Source organism: Bufo bufo, chromosome 10 (genome assembly GCF_905171765.1).
Source record: "Bufo bufo chromosome 10, aBufBuf1.1, whole genome shotgun sequence".
In the NCBI taxonomy this organism is placed as follows: domain Eukaryota; kingdom Metazoa; phylum Chordata; class Amphibia; order Anura; family Bufonidae; genus Bufo; species Bufo bufo.
In genome coordinates, this window is record NC_053398.1 from 130,572,739 (window position 1) to 130,594,326 (window position 21,588).

At 46.8% G+C, this 21,588-nt stretch overlaps 1 protein-coding gene across 1 annotated transcript in view; it reads left to right on the forward strand.

Moving 5' to 3' along the window:
* Positions 1 to 289: 289 nt before the first annotated feature.
* SLC9A5 (solute carrier family 9 member A5) overlaps positions 290 to 21,588 on the forward strand; it is a 108,677-nt gene continuing 87,378 nt past the window's right edge. The window contains exons 1-2 of the mRNA XM_040408953.1: positions 290 to 533; positions 13,037 to 13,339. Coding sequence (XP_040264887.1) covers positions 290 to 533; positions 13,037 to 13,339 — 547 coding nt within the window. The remainder of the gene's footprint in view (positions 534 to 13,036; positions 13,340 to 21,588) is intronic.

Sequence of the window (21,588 nt, forward strand, 5' to 3'; positions counted from 1 at the left end):
CAGTTGCCACCTGTCAGTGACCTCCTCCTGCAGAGGGGACAGGGACCATCATGTGTACGGGGACAAACCCATCCTGAAAAAGCTCCACAGAAAAACCTGCGCCAGCGGCTGCAGGGCGAGGCCGTGATCGCCGATAGGACTGGTGCTGGATTACACACTTGTATACCCAGAGAGCTGTCATCCTGTGCCGCACACCGCTGGGCTATACACCTCTCACTGCCACTGTCCAACAGTCCGAGCACATGGTGGGTGACGTCACTGGACTCACCTGCCTCCTGATTGGTGGATGATGTCACGTTTCCCCGGCTTTCAGCATCTTCTCCGGCTCCTTCAGGATCACGGAGAGATGGAGCGGCTGCTGCTGGGGCTTCTGATCCCGGGGCTCCCGGTGCTCTGCTCACATGATGACCGGGAGGAGGAGGAGGAGGCTCGGAGCACCGGCGGCTTCCAGGTGGTGCGCTGGGAATGGCACATGGTGCAGACTCCCTATCTGGTGGCCTTGTGGATCTTTGTGGCCAGCCTGGCCAAGATCGGTGAGTCCTGGGGTGCAGAAGAGAGAACACCGCACCCTGATAACCATCCACACAGCACTGACTGGTACCCTGTGCAATGCTGTGCTGTGCCCCATTATCATACCCTGTACTGTGCCCCCTTATCATACCCTGTACTCTACCCCATTATCATACGGTTCATACCCTGTACTCTACCCCATTATCATACGGTTCATACCCTGTACTCTACCCCATTATCATACGGTTCATACCCTGTACTCTACCCCATTATCATACGGTTCATACCCTGTACTCTACCCCATTATCATATCTTATGATCTACTGTACTCCTTCATACCCTGCACTCTGCCTCTTTTTCATACCCTGTACTGTGCTCCCTTATACCATGTGCTGTGCCCCCTGCCTTGTACTATACCCCATTATCATACCCAGTACTATGCCCTTTTATACCCTGTACTGTGCCCCCTGCCCTGTACTATGCCCTATCATCATATCTTATTCTGTGCTTCTAGTCATATACTGTACTATGCCCCCTTTATTCCCTGTGCCGTGCTCCCTTATACCCTATACTGTGCTCCCCTATACCCTGTACTGTGCTCCCCTATACCCTGTACCATGCTAACTTATACCCTGTACAGTGCTTCCCTATAACCTGTTCAGTGCTCCCATATAGTGTATAGTGCTCCCTTATACCCTGTACTGTGCTCCCTGATACCCTGTACTGTGCTCCCTGATACCCTGTACTGTGCTGCCTTATACCCTGTATCATGCTCACTTATACCCTGTACTGTGCTCCCTTATACCCTGTACTGTGCTCCCCTATACCCTGTACTGTGCTCCCTGATACCCTGTACTGTGCTGCCTTATACCCTGTACCGTGCTCACTTATACCCTGTACTGTGCTCCCTTATACCCTGTACAGTGCTCCCTTATACCCTGTACTGTGCTGCCTTATACCCTGTACTGTGCTCCCTTATACCCTGTACTGTGCTCCCTTATACCCTGTACAGTGCTCCCTTATACCCTGTACTGTGCTCCCTTATACCCTGTACTGTGCTCCCTTATACCCTGTACTGTGCTCCCTTATACCCTGTACTGTGCTCCCTTATACCCTGTACTGTGCTCCATCATACCCTGTACTGTGCTCCCTTATACCCTGTACTGTGCTCCCTTATACCCTGTACTGTGCTCCATCATACCCTGTACTGTGCTCCCTTATACCCTGTACTGTGCTCCCCTATACCCTGTACTGTGCTCCCTTATACCCTGTACTGTGCTCCCTTATACCCTTTACTGTGCTCCCTTATACCCTGTACTGTGCTCCCTTATACCCTGTACTGTGCTCCCTTATACCCTGTACTGTGCTCCCTTATACCCTGTACTGTGCTCCCTTATACCCTGTACTGTGCTCCCCTATAACCTGTACTGTGCTCCCCTATAACCTGTACAGTGCTTCCCTATAACCTGTACAGTGCTCCCATATAGTGTATAGTGCTCCCTGATACCCTGTACTGTGCTCCCTGATACCCTGTATCATGCTCACTTATACCCTGTACTGTGCTCCCTTATACCCTGTACTGTGCTCCCTTATACCCTGTACTGTGCTCCCCTATAACCTGTACTGTGCTCCCCTATAACCTGTACAGTGCTTCCCTATAACCTGTACAGTGCTCCCATATAGTGTATAGTGCTCCCTGATACCATGTACTGTGCTCCCTGATACCCTGTATCATGCTCACTTATACCCTGTACTGTGCTCCCTTATACCCTGTACTGTGCTCCCTTATACCCAGTATCATACTCCCCTATACTTCTGCCCTTTATCCTACATGTAATTTGCTCGTTAATACTGTATCTTGGATTTGTCACATTTTTACTTCCCTTTAACATCCCTGGGGAAAACAAAAACAATAATATATATGTATATGTATATATATATATATATATATATATTTTTTTTTTTTTTTCTTTTAGGGCTCATTTACACGACCGTATTAATGGGTTCACGTCCATTCCGCAATTTTGCAGAACGGCTGCAGACCTATTCATTTCAATAGGGCAAAACACATACTGTCGTGTGCATAAAGCCTTAAAGGGGTATTTTGGTTATAACAAGTTAACCCCTATATAAAGGATAACTATCATATCAGTGGTGGTCCTCTGCTGGAACCCCAACAGATCAAGAGAACGGGTCCCCTTACCCTCTGGAACCCTCCTGGAATGGATGAAGCGGCTGGTCGGAAAAGTGCGCCGCCACTCCATTCATTTCTACGGCAACGCCGGAGATAGCCTGATATCCATTTCAGGGGAGCTCTGCAGGGTTTAGGGCCCCACAGATCTGATAGTTATCCCCCTATCCTGGGAATAGGGCAGGGAACATGCTCATTCTTGGGATCAATGGTCCCAGCAGTCGGACCCGCACTAATCAATTAGTTACCCCATCAAGTGGTTCGGGAATAACCTTTAGTTACCGGAAAACCCCATTAAGTAGGGGCGAAGCTAGCTTTTTCCTTCCTCACTGAACTCGCTATCCCTGCACTTGTAATCTTAATCTGGACTGGATGTCCCTGGTATATATTCCATGATACCAGATCATGCTCTCATGTTTCCCCAGGGAGGGGCTTCAGAAGGTGCCCACCCATGCATGGTCTCCGAAGATCTGTTTGAGTGACTGGATGACGTAAAAAGCAGCCCCATGAGAGCGAATATGGCGGGTAGATGTCTGGTACAAGTCTGGTGCACACACGGCTGATCTTATATGGTGATGGAAAATTGAATTCCTCCTTACGTTATTATTGCTGCAGGCTGTAATATTAGCGATTTGCTGATAATGCAGTTCTTAGGTGTACTTTCTCTTATTGGAGATAAGTGCCTTTCTCCAGGAAGCCTTTGTCCTGCTCACACAGTATTTCTGTGAAATCCAGGGTCAGTGGAAATCTACAGAGAGGAATGGCTTGTGCTCAGCACCCGGTAGAGGTGGATGTGTAGATCTGCGCGCCGTGCAGAAGGCTTGGGCATCTTGGATCAGTTCATGTCACTTTGGAGACTGTGGTCACTTAATCTGCCCATTCATTCCTGCACTGCTGGTCTAATTAAATGTATACTTAAATCTCTTTATCCCTGCCCAGCTGAATTCATCCCTTTCTGTCACTGTGATCTTCTGTAAATTTATTTCTCCTTCATGTGACCGTGCGTCCCTCTGGCGGCAGTAATCTGCGCCCTGCCTGTAACTTACAGTAAGACGCTGAATTACACCGTCCTGTTGGTTCTGACATGAAGTAGTAAGTGGATGGCGTGTACTGGGAACTTCAAGTGGCCCTGAACAAAACAAAACTAAAAGTGGCCCCATTTTGTAATTGGGTCCAAATTGATAGAAGGCAGGGCCAACACAAGTAGACAGGACCAGCAATACCTTATTGTGGCGCGTTATACCACCCCAGCAGAGCCAAATACCAAAGTGCATCACAATATACTACCCCAGCAGAGCTAAATACCACAGTGCATCACAATATACTGCCCCAGCAGAGCTAAATACCACAGTGCATCACAATATACTGCCCCAGCAGAGCTAAATACCACAGTGCATCACAATATACTGCCCCAGCAGAACACAGTACATCCCCAGAAGCTGCCCCTCTGTGGTGGTTAGAGTCAGCTGCCACATTCTGTCCTCCTACTCCAGTTGCCTAGGATGGCAATACAGTTGAATTGAGGAGTCAGAAGGGGAGCGTCAGATCATTACTTACCAGCCTCAAACAGCCATGAGGAGGGATCAGGCGGCCCCCTGGACATCAGCCCACCAGGAAGTTTCACTGTAGGGTCTATGGCCAGTCTGTGTACATGGTTATGCAAGAGAACCTGTCCTGACCTGGTTCTTCTCAGAGCTGAGGGTTTGTTACAGTATATCCATTCTAGACAATCCTCTATGAGATGAACTGCTTAGACACCAGACTGATACATTGTACTGATACATGGTAGGACAGGAGGGAGTTTGTATGTTACCTGCAAACAGGGGGTATTTTTCCGCCCCAAATGGGATTCTGTGTTTTCGCATGTATAACCTGTGAATTTCACAAGGTACAGTACGTATGGGTCTGCCAGGTCATGTGCCACTGCTGAGGCCAGTTATTGGCTGCCGCTGTGCATGTGAGCCCGTCCATGCACGAAGGCTACATGTGGGCACCGGAAGTCCAGTGAAGTGCGGCTCGGGACCCATCACAGAGGTTAGAAGATCTGAGAGACTGGCGGCACGTGAGGTTAATTGACAGTCTCTCTGTTTTAACTTGTTGCAGTGTTGTTGTTGGTAATGACCACACCTCTTATCCCAGGTGCAGCTTGTGGTCATTACTGCTCTTTATTTAGTCTGGACTCACACTTCATACCATGCGGTTGATATTATCTGCCTGGAGTTGGAGGAGCTGTTGTGTGGTTCTCATCGGAGTTCCTGCTCATGCATTTTCTATTGAAGATAAGTGTACTTCGCTTGTATTTTGTTGTTCTCTATTGCTCGTTTAATAGGCCTCATGAAGATGCTGGTTCGTTCATCTGGGAAGGAACCAGTAGTCTCAGACCCTGTCACTACTCCTAGGACTCTTCGGGGTCACTAGGGCCTAGGTTTACGGTATATGAATATTCTCACCCTCAGGGTCTATTCATACTGACAGGAGTCAGGGCTAGGTCTAGGGTTTTGTAGGTGGTCACCTGTTCCCTTTCCTTAGCCTTGAGGCCTAGTTCCTGGTCATTTTCCTTCTGTTGTCATTCTGGTGTTTATCCCCTCCCCTTACATTGTGACACCAGGAAGCTGGAACTGGGCAGTGTTATAATAAAGTATAATAAAAGGTTAAAAAAAACTTGTAAGGAGCTATGCCATTCCTTTACACTGTGTACAGTATATGTGAGAACTGATTTCTCGAGATTTCCCTGTGCAGTCCTTTTATGCATTGGTAATACTGCTGCCCCTCGTGCACCAGATATATCATCATTATGTGCATATAGCGTTGGGCACAACGCGGTTACATTTTGTGCTGTATCTTGCATTTGTTACTTCTGTCACAGATTTATGAGTGCGAAGATGATGTCCTTGTGCAGCGCGTGTTACCATGGTGCACATTCAGCAGGCTGGAGCACTATTTATTGCCTCCTATTAGGTAAATCAGCTGCTTTAGTAAGTGACTTAGTAGATAATGAGAAGTTCGAGGGAAATCAGTGCCGAGGTGGTATCGAGGAGATGGGAGGGGGGTTAATAGCACTATACCGCAGAAAAGAGTATATAGAGCCATGGGGGAGGGGAGTAATATCATATAATTTACTGGGAATAATGCAGGAGTAGGAAACATGAACATGAGGTCCCTGAATGTAATCCATAGAAGATGTTTGTGTCATTGTCCTGTACCACAAGTGTCAGTGTGTCCCTGTCCCCCAAGTATCAGCGTGTCCCTGTCCCCCAAGTGTCAGCGTGTCCTTGTCCTGTCCCCCAAGTGTCAGCGTGTCCTTGTCCTGTCCCCCAAGTGTCAGCGTGTCCCTGTCCCCCAAGTGTCAGCGTGTCATTGTCCTGTCCCCCAAGTGTCAGCGTGTCCTTGTCCTGTCCCCCAAGTGTCAGCGTGTCCCTGTCCCCCCCAAGTGTTAGCGTGTCCTTGTACTGTCCCCCAAGTGTCAGCGTGTCCTTGTCCTGTCCCCAAGTGTCAGCGTGTCATTGTCCTGTCCCCCAAGTGTCAGCGTGTCCCTGTCCCCCCCAAGTGTTAGCGTGTCCTTGTACTGTCCCCCAAGTGTCAGCGTGTCCTTGTCCTGTCCCCAAGTGTCAGCGTGTCATTGTCCTGTCCCCCAAGTGTCAGCGTGTCATTATCCTGCCCCCCAAGTGTCAGAGTGTTATTATCCTGTACCCCAAGTGTCAGCGTGTCATTATCCTGTCCCCCAAGTGTCAGCGTGTCATTGTCCTGTCCCCCAAGTGTCAGCGTGTCATTATCCTGTCCCCCAAGTGTCAGAGTGTTATTATCCTGTACCCCAAGTGTCAGCGTGTCATTATCCTGTCCCCCAAGTGTCAGAGTGTTATTATCCTGTACCCCAAGTGTCAGCGTGTCATTTTGCTGTCCCCCCAAGTGTCAGCGTGTCATTACCCTGTACCCCAAGTGTCAGCGTGTCATTACCCTGTACCCCAAGTGTCAGCGTGTCATTGGGATAATTTTATGATTATTGTAGCGTCCTCTTCTCATGTTCTTCTTATTTCTTTCTTTCTTTACTACCTTGGATATTTGTCACACTTCTCCTCCAGTCTTCTGGCCATAGGACTGATATCTTAGCTCATCCAGTATTTCTTGACTCTCTCTTGTGGCCTGTGAATGGTGCCTGCGGGGGCCCCCGCTCTGTACTCGGCTCTGGGTACATTACATAAATAACATATATTGCTGCTGTGTTAATTCACATCATATGATGACTCTGGAGCTAGCGGCTTCATAACTGCATATGGGCGGAATATGTTGCAGAATATGTCACCGCTATATAAGTGTGTAAAATAAATAAATAGTACAACAGTGAGGACTGCTGTATAACCACCGCACATCTGGGAAGGTCTAGAGCTGGCCATGCACATGTATCCCAATTCCCCCATACACATACTTGATGGACTCTGCCAAACCTGCATGTATTGTGAATCGGAAGGGGGACAGACTCTGCCAGAGACTTCTGGTGTCTTATCTCCCCAAGAAGGAAATTATCAAACTACCTGATCAATACATCCCCCAACATCTGCTGTCAGGGAGAGTCGGGAGACCCCTATTCACATATTCACCTCTGGATATTGGTGGGTTCAGCTGACATACATCTAAGGCTACATGCACACAACTGTATGTGTTTTGCGGTCCGCAAATTGCGCATCCGCAAAAAAATCGGTATGCCATCCGATTTTGTTTTGCGGATCCATTGTAACAATGCCTAAAATGGAAGAATAGGACATGTTCTATTTTTTTTGCGGGGCTATGGAACACACATACTGATGCGGACAGCACACATTTTTTGCGGACTCATTCAAATGAATGGGTCCGCATCCTATCCGCAAAAAAAACGGAACGGACACGGAAACAAACAACGTTCGTGTGCATGTAGCCTAAGGGCTCTTTCACACGAGCGAATGCCGTGAGTGGAATCCGCTGCGTGAAAGACAGCCAAATCCCGCTCCGGACAGCAGAGACACGGAGCAGTAACATGATTGATAATGCTCCGTGCCTCTCTGTGACCTTTTTTACTACAAAATCACGGTGAGATAAAGTTGTCACCGTGATTTTGTAGTAAAAAGATCACAGAGAGGCACGGAGCGTTATCAATCATGTTAATGCTCCGTGTTTCTGCTGTTTAGTGTGGGGCTTGGCTGTCATTCATGCTGCGGATGACACGCACGGCATTCGCGCAATACACCAGGCCGCACATGGCCTGCACTAAATAGAGAAGTCGTATTCTTGTCCGCAGCTGCAGACAAGAATGGGACATGCTCTACAGGGAGTGCAGAATTATTAGGCAAGTTGTATTTTTGAGGATTCATTTTATTATTGAACAACAACCATGTTCTCAATGAACCCAAAAAACTCATTAATATCAAAGCTGAATATTTTTGGAAGTAGTTTTTAGTTTGTTTTTAGTTTTAGCTATTTTAGGGGGATATCTGTGTGTGCAGGTGACTATTACTGTGCATGATTATTAGGCAACTTAACAAAAAACAAATATATACCCATTTCAATTATTTATTTTTACCAGTGAAACCAATATAACATCTCAACATTCACAAATATACATTTCTGACATTCAAAAACAAAACAAAAACAAATCAGTGACCAATATAGCCACCTTTCTTTTCAAGGACACTCAAAAGCCTGCCATCCATGGATTCTGTCAGTGTTTTGATCTGTTCACCATCAACATTGCGTGCAGCAGCAACCACAGCCTCCCAGACACTGTTCAGAGAGGTGTACTGTTTTCCCTCCTTGTAAATCTCACATTTGATGATGGACCACAGGTTCTCAATGGGGTTCAGATCAGGTGAACAAGGAGGCCATGTCATTAGATTTTCTTCTTTTATACCCTTTCTTGCCAGCCACGCTGTGGAGTACTTGGACGCGTGTGATGGAGCATTGTCCTGCATGAAAATCATGTTTTTCTTGAAGGATGCAGACTTCTTACTGTACCACTGCTTGAAGAAGGTGTCTTCCAGAAACTGGCAGTAGGACTGGGAGTTGAGCTTGACTCCATCCTCAACCCGAAAAGGCCCCACAAGCTCATCTTTGATGATACCAGCCCAAACCAGTACTCCACCTCCACCTTGCTGGCGTCTGAGTCGGACTGGAGCTCTCTGCCCTTTACCAATCCAGCCACGGGCCCATCCATCTGGCCCATCAAGACTCACTCTCATTTCATCAGTCCATAAAACCTTAGAAAAATCAGTCTTGAGATATTTCTTGGCCCAGTCTTGACGTTTCAGCTTGTGTGTCTTGTTCAGTGGTGGTCGTCTTTCAGCCTTTCTTACCTTGGCCATGTCTCTGAGTATTGCACACCTTGTGCTTTTGGGCACTCCAGTGATGTTGCAGCTCTGAAATATGGCCAAACTGGTGGCAAGTGGCATCTTGGCAGCTGCACGCTTGACTTTTCTCAGTTCATGGGCAGTTATTTTGCGCCTTGGTTTTTCCACACGCTTCTTGCGACCCTGTTGACTATTTTGAATGAAACGCTTGATTGTTCAATGATCACGCTTCAGAAGCTTTGCAATTTTAAGAGTGCTGCATCCCTCTGCAAGATATCTCACTATTTTTGACTTTTCTGAGCCTGTCAAGTCCTTCTTTTGACCCATTTTGCCAAAGGAAAGGAAGTTGCCTAATCATTATGCACACCTGATATAGGGTGTTGATGTCATTAGACCACACCCCTTCTCATTACAGAGATGCACATCACCTAATATGCTTAATTGGTAGTAGGCTTTCGAGCCTATACAGCTTGGAGTAAGACAACATGCATAAAGAGGATGATGTGGTCAAAATACTCATTTGCCTAATAATTCTGCACGCAGTGTAGTCTTGACTTTTGGAAGGATATCTTCCTCTCATGTGTATAGAGGATGTGGTCTGGTCCTATAATTGTCATTGTAGGATACGTCCACACAGAGTTGCCATTGACTGTCACGGTGGATCTCATCCTGTTCAGTGTAACAGGGGGTGAAATGATGGTGGATCCGCACGTGTGGCCGTACCCTCATCGTTATAAGTACCCGATCACTTCTCCTGTTAGAAGGGATTCTCTTCTGTAAAAAATGGATTCTCTGGTTACAGTGTCTTCAGTAACTAAGGAGACCGTGTCTTATTTTAGGAGCCTGTAATTAGCACACTGCCTGTTTGCAGGGAACATGTCTGCCTGGTGATACCAGTCCTTGTAATAAATTTTTTGGAGGCAAATTCATTCCCAGGACTTCACCAGTACACACTGGAGGTGGGATTCCTTTTATAAGATGTCGTCATGGAGGGAGACAAGAGCTATTCTCATAAGTGGCATTTCAAGTGGAGCCATATTGCAATCTTGAGAACTTAGGCCCACATTAACTATAAGCAGTGCATTGAGTCAATTAAAGGCACAGATAATGACCTGAAACTAATTTGCTTAAAGATTTGCATCTTTTCTCATCTCCAAAATGTGACGTCAAAAGGGGACGTGGTCTCCACGGAGTCATTTTAGTCTAGCTTATTAAAGGGGTTATCCCATGATTAATGTAAAAAAATGACATCATATAATACATGACAACCTCTTTCTAACAAAGCTAGAACCAGCCGTGTACCTCACATGGATCCAGAGATCTCCACATTCATTGCTCTGATAGATTTATATCAAGCTGGCAGCTCAGGGGGAGTGTCTTTTCTGCTGCAGCTCAGGGGGCGTGTCCATGCTCTCCCTATCACAGCTCAGGGGGCGTGTCTCAGCTCTCCCTATCACAGCTCAGGGGACAGTGGAAGGATGAAACTGAGCATGTGCGGCCATCTCAGTGAGCAGGTCAAAGAAAGAAGAAAAAAACAAACAGCAGGTGGCGCTATACAGATACATTTTATTGAATAACTCAGTGGCTCAGTGGTAATTTTTTATTACATGCGATGACAAAAGTATTTAGATCCAGGTGCTGGTTTTAAAACAGTAGAATATTTTTAATGGGACAACCACTTTAATTAGGAAGCCTGAAAATGTAGATTTCACTTTCTGCATTAGTTACACTTATGCCCTATCCAGAGGAGGGTAAGGGTCCAACCACTTGGGCGTCCATCAATAACCCTTTTGAATGTAGCTGTGGTCATGCATGTGCACTGCTTTAGGTTTGGCATATACTCCAGCAGCTTGGGCAGCACTGTGGCTCAGTGGTGCCTTGCAGCACTGGGGTCTTAGGTTTGTATCCGACCAAAGACAACATCTGCACTGGAATCGCCCTGTGGGGCGTAAAGCTGTTGGGGCTTATGGGTAAGTGCAGAAATTCAGCATCTTATGATAGTGGAGCCTATAATAACAGTCTATAAGAGTAAACCTTATAAAAATGGAGTTTCAGATATTAGTCGTGGGTTACTTTTATGCAGGCATGCTCAACCTGCGGCCCTCCAGCTGTTGTAAAACTACAAGGGTAAGGGTCCAACCACTTGGGCGTCCATCAATAACCCTTTTGAATGTAGCTGTGGTCATGCATGTGCACTGCTTTAGGTTTGGCATATACTCCAGCAGCTTGGGCAGCACGGTGGCTCAGTGGTGCCTTGCAGCACTGGGGTCTTAGGTTTGTATCCGACCAAAGACAACATCTGCATGGAGTTTGTATGTTCTCCCCGTGTCTGTGTGGGTTTTCTCCAAGTACTCTGGATTCCTCTCTCACTCCAAATTCATACTGATAGGGAACTTAAATTGTGAGCCCCATTGGGGGCAGCCTGATGCTAGTGTCTGTAAAGCGCTGCGTGATAGAGCAGGGCTATATAAGTGAGTATAATAAATAAGCTTTCCCAGCGTGCATGCTCAGCACACACTGCAAATATGTTCTGAATACATCCTACCAAGCGTGCACCTTTTAAGAAATTTGGCACAAATCACTCCGAACTATCTCCTTTAATTAGAGAGTGGTGTAATCAACCTAAAGGGGGACCACAGTATTCTAGTAGTAATCTGTATAAGACTCGCTGCATATATTGTGAGTTTTATGCCCCAGGGGCCTATCAGGCTGAGACACAGGGAGGCTCATTCACAGCCCAACTGCTTGTCATCTAAAGAGGCTTTTCCATCAAAATGTTTCATGACATATCAATATGATGGCTCATAAATCATTAATTTTGAGAGGGTCAGATCACTGGATTTGTTCTACTTTGCCAAAGGATAAGTATGCCACTCTGATGCAGTCTTTCACCATTGCAATGAATGGGGCTTGTCTGTCTGCATGACTTTCGTTCATTTCAGTTGAAAACAATATGGTGGTAAAACCCTTCAAAGTCCAGTCAGCCTCCCTTGTGATCAGCCCCCTTACTCCTTGGTTCCCCTATGGGCTGCCTATGTGGTACTTGTACTTTTGCTGGGTAATGGGTAACCTAGATTGTAAGCTCCTGTGGAGATATTATGGGGATTCATACACTCTCTGAACATCTCCGCAGTGTATATTGTCTTATAGAGCAATACAAATAAAACTTAAAGGCTATGTACACCTTTGGAGTCAAATTTTGTATGATTGCATTTAACTTATTTTTGGCTTAAAATCATATTTTCAATTGGCCTTTATTAAAAATATTGAGCCATTGTCACAAAGGGTTAACAGTTTTTCTAACTGTGTGACTGGTACTTTCACTTTGTGCCAGTCATCTAATAAGCCTTACCTCTAAACTACTGAGAGGTCATAAACACTTATTTAAGCCACATTTTTATCAGTAAGGTAAGAACTGAGCTATGATGAGTGTTTATAATGTGAGAGAGCAGAGATAAGGAGTCAGTCTGCTCCTCAAATGACGGAAAAGACAGAAAATCCACAGGCAGCTAGTAGAGCATCTCAGCTCTGTACACAAAAAAGGATTCCATATTGTTAATAAAGACCAACTAAAAAAATTATTTTTAGCTCAAATTAAGTACGGTATAATGCAATAATAAATAAAAAAAATTCCCCCAAAAGGTGTACATAGCCTTTAAAGTCCATGGCTGTTGGTCTAGGGCAGTGATAGGAAAACTGCGGATCTCCAGCTGTTGCAAAACTACAACTCCCACCATGCCCTGCTGTAGGCTGAAAGCTGTAGACAGTCGTTGCATGCTGGGAGTTGTAGTTCTGCAACAGCTGGAGAGCCGCAGTTTGCCTATCACTGGTCTAGGGCAATGTTTCCCAACCAGTCGCTCTCCAGCTATCGCAGAACAACAACTCCCATCAAGCGCCAGTAACCCTGGGCTATCAGCACATGATGGGAATTTTAGTTTTATCAGCAGCTGAGGAGCCACAGGTCTAGGTCACTGGTCTAGAGGGTACTGAATAGTGTTTCTCCATTGCTTTGTGTTTGCAGTTTTCCACCTGTCCAGGAAGGTGACCACCGTCGTTCCCGAGAGCTGCCTGCTGATCATCCTGGGACTGGCCCTTGGAGGGATTGTCTTGGCCATTGCCCAAAGGGCTGAGTTCCAATTAGAGCCGAGTATGTTCTTCCTCTTTCTGCTCCCCCCAATCGTCCTGGACTCCGGCTACTTCATGCCCACTCGCCTCTTCTTCGACAATATTGGTGCCATTCTCATGTACGCTGTGGTGGGCACAGTATGGAATTCCTTCGCCACTGGAATCGCCCTGTGGGGCGTAAAGCTGTTGGGGCTTATGGGTAAGTGCAGAAATTCAGCATCTTATGATAGTGGAGCCTATAATAACAGTCTATAAGAGTAAACCTTATAAAAATTGAGTTTCAGATATTAGTCGTGGGTTACTTTTATGCAGGCATGCTCAACCTGCGGCCCTCCAGCTGTTGTAAAACTACAACTCCCACAATGCCCTGCTGTAGGCTGCTAGCTGTAGGCTGTTCAGGCATGCTGGGAGTTGTAGTTTTGCAACAGCTTGAGGGCCGCAGGTTAAGCATGCCTGCTTTTATGGAAAGTCAATCATAGCAATAAACAAATAGTAATGTGTGGGATTTGCCTTTTGATTCTTCCCATTGGAATCTGGGGTGAGGGTAAAAAAAAAAACCTGCAAGTCGCTCTGCAAGCCCCCATTGATTTCTATGGCTGCCCTGCTACACTGTGATACTTGGGTATGACAGTTGTCATGTGACCAAGATTGCCATGTAGCCCTAGCCTAAATGTGCTGGCAGTTACCCAATGAACGAGCAAACACTCATTCATTGAGTGAATTTGCAGTTTATTCAGCACATTGACCTGTGTAAAGAGCGGTCTGCTGCCCAGAATCAATGAATCTGTATGAGGACGAGTGATTGCAGTAACTATCTCTAGTCCCCATACAGTGGAGTGATAGCTGCATGTAAATATAGCTCTTCATCTCCACTGATGAGGAGACAATTTTTGGACAGCACAAGTACCCATTGATTTTAACCACTTCATATCCGCCCATTGGATATAAACGTCCTATCGGTGAATGTTTATCTCTGAATAGACGTTCTGGAACGTCCATTCAGAGATGGCAGCTGCACGCTAATTGTGCAGCTGCCGAGCTGGGGGCCGCTGTCAGTGACAGCAGTGTACCCCAGAGAGAAGGCAGGGACAGTTCCCAGGTGTCCCTGCCTTCTAGATCGCTGTATACACAACAGATCAGGAAGCGCTATGCTGTCCCGGCCCGGTGGTAATGTGACTGCCGGGGCCGGAAGAATGCAGGAGCTGTCGGGTCTTCCATAGACCTCGATCAGCCCTGAAGTATATAGAAAAGTTCAGACGGCTCACTCCTTATAATCAGGGTCAGCGCCGTACTCTGCTGTACAGCCTCTCTGGGGGGTGTATTTCTCTGTAACTGGGGTTACTATGTCAGCCACAGTTACAGGAGAAATCAATAGTGAAAAAAAAAAAAAAGTGAAGTTAAATGTCCCCCAGAGGTCTTGTATGACCTTATTGGGGACGCAAAGTGTAAAAAAAAAAAAAAAAAAAAAGTGTTTAAAAAATAAAAAAAGTTTCACATGTAAAAAAAAAAATCCCCAATTAAGTAATTTAAAAAAATGTTAAAAATAGAAAAAAAATAAATAAAATAGACATATTTGGTATTGCCGCGTCCGTAACAACCGGCTCTATAAATATATCACATGATCCACCCCGTCCGATAAACACCATAAAAAATAAAAACTGTGTAAAAACTTACATCACAAAAAGTGCAACTCCAAGTGATCAAAAAGGCGTATGTACCAATAAAGTGGTCACCTCATCCTGCAAAAAATGAGCCCCTACATAAGAAAATCGCTCAAAAATAAAAAAAACTATAGCTCTCCGATGTCACGGATGATGTTGCAGATAGCTGGAACTTATAAATAAACATCCGACTGGCTTGATCCCAAACTAAGGAGCATATAAAAACCCTAAGAGCTCTCCCTGACTGCTATGCCCATGCAAGGGTCTCAATGGTAGATGATTGCATGCCCACGTACCTCAGACTGTGACACCTGAAAACCCTATAATAGTGAGGGGACACGACCACCGGCTCCCTGCACTTAATACGGACGGAGTCAGGGTCACCTAGAATCAAACCAGCAAGGAAACACAAATAAAGGAAAGGACTTATCTGAGCAAACAGCAGCAGCAGCCTCCAGCAGTGAACACCTCATCCAGGAAGTAGTATAAACCACAAAGTGAGGCAGTATGGGAGGGAATATAAAGGGAGACAATTTGTCTAAATAGGTGACACCTGGGAGAACATGGAGACATTAAAACATAATTTTTTTGTTTCAAAAATGCTATTATTGTGTTAAAGTGAAATAAATAAAAAGTATACATATTAGGTATCGTTGCGTCCGTAACAACCAGCTCTATAAAAATATCACATGACCTAACCCCTCAGGTGAACACCATATAAAAAAAAATCAATAGTGCCAAAAAAAGCTATTTTTTGGTCACCTTACATTACAAAAATTGCAACACCAAGCGATCAAAAAGGCATATGCCCCCCAAAATAGTACCAATAAAACCATCACCTCATCCCCCAAAAAATGAGATCCTACCTAAGACAATCGGTCAAAAAAAAAAAAAATCTATGGCTCTCAGACTATGGAGACTTTAAAACATTATTTTTTGGGTTTCAAAAATGCTATTATTGTGTAAAAGTTCAATAAATAAGAAAAAGTATACATATTAGGTTTTGCCACGTCCGTAACGATCTGCTCTATAAAAATGTCACATGAACTAACCCCTCAGGTGAACGCTGTAAAAATAAATAAATAAAAACTGTGCTAAAACAACCAATTGTTTGGTCACCTTGCCCCATAAAGTGTAATAATGAATGATCAAAAAATCATATGTACCGAAAAATGGTACCAATAAAAACGTCTACTCTTCCTGCAAAAAACGAGCCCCTGCACAAGATGATCGGCAGAAAAATAAAAAAAATATGGTGTTCAGAAAATGGAGACACAAAAATATAATAAAATAAAAAAATGCTTTATTATGTAAAACTGAAACAAAGAAAGTAGACATATTTGATATTGTTGCGTCCGTAAAAACCTGCTCTATAAAAATAGCTCATGATCTACTCTGTCAGATAAATGTTGTAAAAATAAAAAATAAAAAGTGTCAAAATAGCAATTTTTTGGTTACCTTGCCTCACAAAAAACGTAATATAGAGCAATTAAAAATCATATGTACCCCAAAATAGTACCAATAAAACTGGCCCCGGATCCCCTAGTTTCCAAAATGGGGTCACTTTTTGGGAGTTTCTACTGTAAGGATGCATCAGGTGGGCTTCAAATGGGACATGGCATCTAAAAACCAGTCCAGCTAAATCTGCCTTCCAAAAACCATACGGTGCTCCTTTTCTTCTGCGCCCTGCCGTGTGCCCCTACATCAGTTTACAACCACATATGGGGTGTTGCTGTAAACCACAGAATCAGGGTAATAAATATTGAGTTTTGTTTGGCTGTTAACCGTCAATGTGTTAAAGAAAAAAAATGGCTTAAAATGGAAAATCTGCCAAAAAAGTGACATTTTGAAATGTCATCTCCATTTTCCTTAAATTCTTGTGGAGCACCTAAAGGGTTAACAAAGTTTTTAAAATCAGTTTTGAGTAACTTGAGGGGTGTAGTTTCTACAATGGGGTCATTTATGGGGGGTTTCCACTATGTAAGCCCCACAAAGTGACTTCAGACCTCAACTGGTCCTTAAAAAGTGGGTTTTGGAAATTTTCTTAAATATTGCTTCTAAAATTCTAAGCCTTCTAACGTCCTAAAAAAATAAAATGACGTTTACAAAATGATGCCAACATAAAGTAGACATTTGGGGAATGTTAAGTAATAAATATTTCTCGTGCATGGCATTGGGGGACACAGCACCATGGGTATATGTCCAACTACCACTAGGAGGCACTAGACACAAAAAGTGTTGGCTCCTCCCCGTTGGGCTATACCCTCTCCACAGGCACAAGGCTATTTAGTTTTTGTCCAGATGGTGAGTATATTCCCCTGTCCCTGTGTCCCTGCCCCAGGGTTAGGTTCCCTCCTGTGGCCAGGGGGATGGGATCCACCTTAGCTGGGGGTCCTGGGAAGCTTCCATCTTCCTCCATCTTTCTCTTCCCCCTTGGTTGGTTTTTTCTCTCCTCCCTGGCCACACAGTCCAGGCGTCGCTTCTCCTGGGCCTTCCCCGCTACTTTAGTCCCCGGCTTTTGCAGGGACTAGGCCTCATCTTCCATGGCCCGTTCCCGGCTCACAGGTGCTCTGTTTGCCCTGTTCCGCCCACCCCCAGGCGTCGCTCCCCCCCCCCCCCCCCCCCCACCTAGTTTTGTGGGTCCGGAGGCCCCTCGGTCGGCCGCGATTCGTCCCGCCCCCCCTCGCTCCAGTCCCGGCCGCCTCATAAATCGAGGCCCCGGCTTTTGGGCCTGCTAGGCCGCGATCTTCCTGGCCCCTCCTCCTTGCTTCCCGGGTTTTTCTGACCCCGCCCGGCCCTCGGGAGGGGCTATCTCCTCCACCCTTTACTGGTCTAACGTGGGTTATCTATCCAGTGGATAGATCCTCAGTTTAAAAGAACTGCAGACCCCCTTTAGGTCATTGTCCTATGTACTGTGTGAAGGCAGCTAAAGCTGTACATAGGGATCACTCAAGTCGTTCCCCCCCCACCCCTCCTCAATTGCTTCATTTCTCCTGCAGCCTCTATAGCTGCTGCAGCACCTCTTTGGGGAACATGGCATCCGGGTCCAGATATGACAGCCTCTGCTGGCTGCTTTATGAGGGTCTCCTCTCCCAGCCTCTCCTCGGATCGCCACGTCTTTTCACGTGCGTCCGCTGTCTGCGAAGGCTGTCATGCGGTCGGCCTGTCCCTGCTTGTGTGCAGTACCTCTTCCCAGACCCCATTGTGTCCCCTGACCAAATCCTTTTGTGTAGGTCCCTTCTGAATGGTCTCCCTCTTTGTCAAAGCCATGGGAACCTTGTCCGACTCTCCCAATCCCTGGCGGAGTCGCTGGACCGCTACCTATCCAATTGCGGCCACCTATGCCCTCCCAGGGTCCTCCCTGCAGATGAGGCATGCTCAGATACCGGGTCCGGCAAGGGGTAGCTCACAGTACAACCTCGGGTGGTCTCAACAGGATTCCACCCCTCCTCGGCATCCTCGGGTCCTCCCCAGGACAGGCCTGAGGCTGGTGACGAATCCTTTCCCGTCACCCCATCCGTTGCCTCGGGGGACACCTCTGCACCGATTCCCTCGGAACAGAGCATCAGGCGGTCTTCCTCCATACAGAAGCCTCTGGGAGGTCAAGACTAACGTGCACGGAGGAACCTCTCCTACCCAGGGTTGGTATCCCCTCTAGTGGATTTTCGGATGGCGCTCCCCTGACTGCACAGGTATTCAACCGCACAGGTAAGGCAGCCGTCCCCGTGTTTAGCATAATGAGTCACCTACTTGGTGTCTCTGGTACGTACGCCTTCTCCTTAACAGGGGGGTACCTGCACCACTGCCATAGGCTGTACCTGACAAGCCTTCCTGGTTCCCCTATACCAGGGGCTATGCTCTACACATTTGAGAGTGTTTCCACCGGGTCCCCATCCTGGTGCTGGTGTTCGCCTACTCTACCTCATAACAGGGGGTCCCTGTTCTTGGCAAGCGCCTCCTGTTGGTTGGTAAGGAAAAGCAATTATATATGGCTGTTTCCATCCGCCTTGCTCTTTTTCATAGGTAGAGTACCTACACCTACTCCAGATGCTGAAGCCATTACTCCTGGCTGGCTCTATGGTGTTCCATGCGCCTTCAATTGTCTTGGCAATTGCACCTGTCTGTTCCCAGCCACTTTGCTCCTTTCATAGGTAGAGTACCTACACCATCTCCTGATGCTGTAGCCGATACCTCTGGCTGGCTCTATGGTGTTCCATGCGGCACTATTTTTCCCTTCCGGGCGGGATATACAGGCCGCCTTCAATTGCCGTTGCAATTGCTCCTATCTGTTCCCAGACTTTTTTGATCCCTTTCATAGGTAGAGTACCTACACCATCTCCGATGCTGTAGCCAATACCCCTGGCGGGCTCTATTGTGTTCCATGCGGCAACATTTCTCCCTACGGGCGAGATATAGAGGCCACTTTCAATTGCCGTAGAATTGCCTCTGTCTGGTTCTAGTCGGCACCAAGCTGCCACCTTGGTCCCTTCATAGGTAGAGTACCTGCACCATCTCCTGATGCTGTAGCTGTTGCTCCTGTCTGGCTTTATGGTGTACTATGTGGCATTTTCTCTCCCTTACCGGACGAGATATTGAGGCCTCCTCCAATTGCAGTGGTCATTGCCCCTACCTCATCATAGTGTGCACCAAACGGCTATCTTACTCCCTTCATAGGTAGAGTTCCTGCACCGTCTCTGATGCTGCAGCCGTTACACCTGTCTGGCTCTATGGTGTACTATGCGGCCCTGTTTCCCTTTTTTTCAGGCGAAATAGAGGGCCTCCTTCAGTTGCCATTTCACCTACCTGATTGTAGTGTGCACCTGTCTTGTTCTTTGTGGTACCGTGCGGCCCTATTTTCCCCGTCCCGGGCGGAATATAGGTACCATTGCTAACGCGGTAGCTGTTGCACCTCTCTGGTTCTAGGGTGCACCATGTGGCCACATTGCTCCGATCTTAAAGGTAGTACCTCTACCATCTCCAGATGCTGTACCCATTACACCTTTCTGGTCGTTTTCTGCACTACGCAGCCACATTTCTACTTTACAGGTTGAGTACCTGTACCCTCCAAATGCAGTAGCATTCCCAGATTCTGTGGCTATGTTTCCACTCTCCTTAGACATGCAGCCACTTTCCCTATATTTTAGGCGTGTGGTTGTATTACTCAAGGTGCTGGGCCCTATGGTGCAATCTGTGGCCCATACAGTTTCTGTATTACTGGGTGCTTTCTGCCCCCAGGTTCTAATCTGTGCTGCGGATGTTGGTTTCACCCTTTTGGTTCTTCCATACATCTCCACTCCGTTTCTGTCGTGCTCAATGGTCTCCTTGTACTTCTCAGGGCACTGTCTACAACAGGCCTTCCTGGTTCTGCATGTGCATGGTTTCCATATCTGGCAGGGGTGGGCCAGCCCAACCCCCACCTTGTCGGTCTAGTACTACTTATTGTAGCTCCAGTATATGGCTGATCTGATCTGGCGGGTGGTCCACATACAACCATGCTCCCTACACCATGGTCAGGTGGTTGTTGGCCTTTGTGCTAGGGTTGCTCTTGCCATCTCTATAAGGTACTACGGTTTGCTGCGCTTCGCGTTACCCCATGTTATAGAGGAGTACTCGCGTTGTTTCCTATTACAGAGTGGCCCATTCCTGGTGGAGTACAGGGATCTCCACTGGATCTTCTACCTTGTTGGGGCACGTAGCTGGTGAGCATCGGCCGCTGCAGCAGTTTTCGGTCATCGCTGGATGTCCTCTGCCACATGGAATCCTTCTGGGGTCATCAGCATTTTTCATCGCTGGACGTCCTCCCTGACGGATCAGGGACAGGACCACTGAGCGCCACACACCTGCCTGGTAGGTAATTTTTCAGCTGGTTGCTCTGGCATCGGACAGGGTCCCGTAGTTCCTTCTGGGTCCAGGTGTTCTCGGTATTCCCTTATATTCTCTGCTTAGTTGTACTACATGTCAGAGGGGCAGTCCCCTTAGACCTTGCCGTCGTTTGCACCTGTCAGGTACTTTCTCCCCCCTGGGAGTTTTCAGTACGCCGGTCGCGGCTGGTTTCTACATTTCTGTGTAGTCTCACCTGGCTTTTTCATGGCGACTTCTGCATTCCTTATGCATATGGATGTCTGTCAATTTAGTGGTACATCCCGAGCTGCTGTACTTGTCCTCTCTGGGACAATGTATACAGTTTGCTAGTCACTGTTCTTGGAATGGGTAGTTGTCCATGGCCAATGTCCCTTCCCCTATGGTAGTTTCATCTCTCCTTTCCTGGATATTCTGGCTTGCGTTGTCTTCTGGTGGTTCAGCTCCTGGTTCCTTGTGAGCCCATCCCGGGTACTCCTTCTGGAGTCCCTGGTCCCCGTTTATTTGACCACTCAGGTTCTGCATGGCAATCGTTTTTTTGGGGGGATCGGGGCCTGGATTGATTGTTCCCTTTATGGGTTCCAATAGCCTTGTGGTCTTCTTGGGATTCGTGTCTCTTTTCCCATCCTCCCACGTCAAGTACCTGGTATTGAGTGGTTTAGCGCAACGGTTTGCAATTCCGCCGTATGGTCTCCTTCGGGAGGGACCTCCTCCTGTTGTAGAACCTTTCCTCCTTAGGCGGTTGGAGTACTCTCCTTCTACTTCCATGTCTTTCAGTCCAGTGTGTCCTGCTGAGATTTCCTGGGCCTGTATCTGGTTCCTTTTTTCCCTGATGCTTCACATGCCCAGAGTTTCCTCTGGTCTTACGCTTCACAGTGATATCTTGTTTTCCGAGGCTCGGGCCTCATCTCCTGTTTTTGGGACGCAG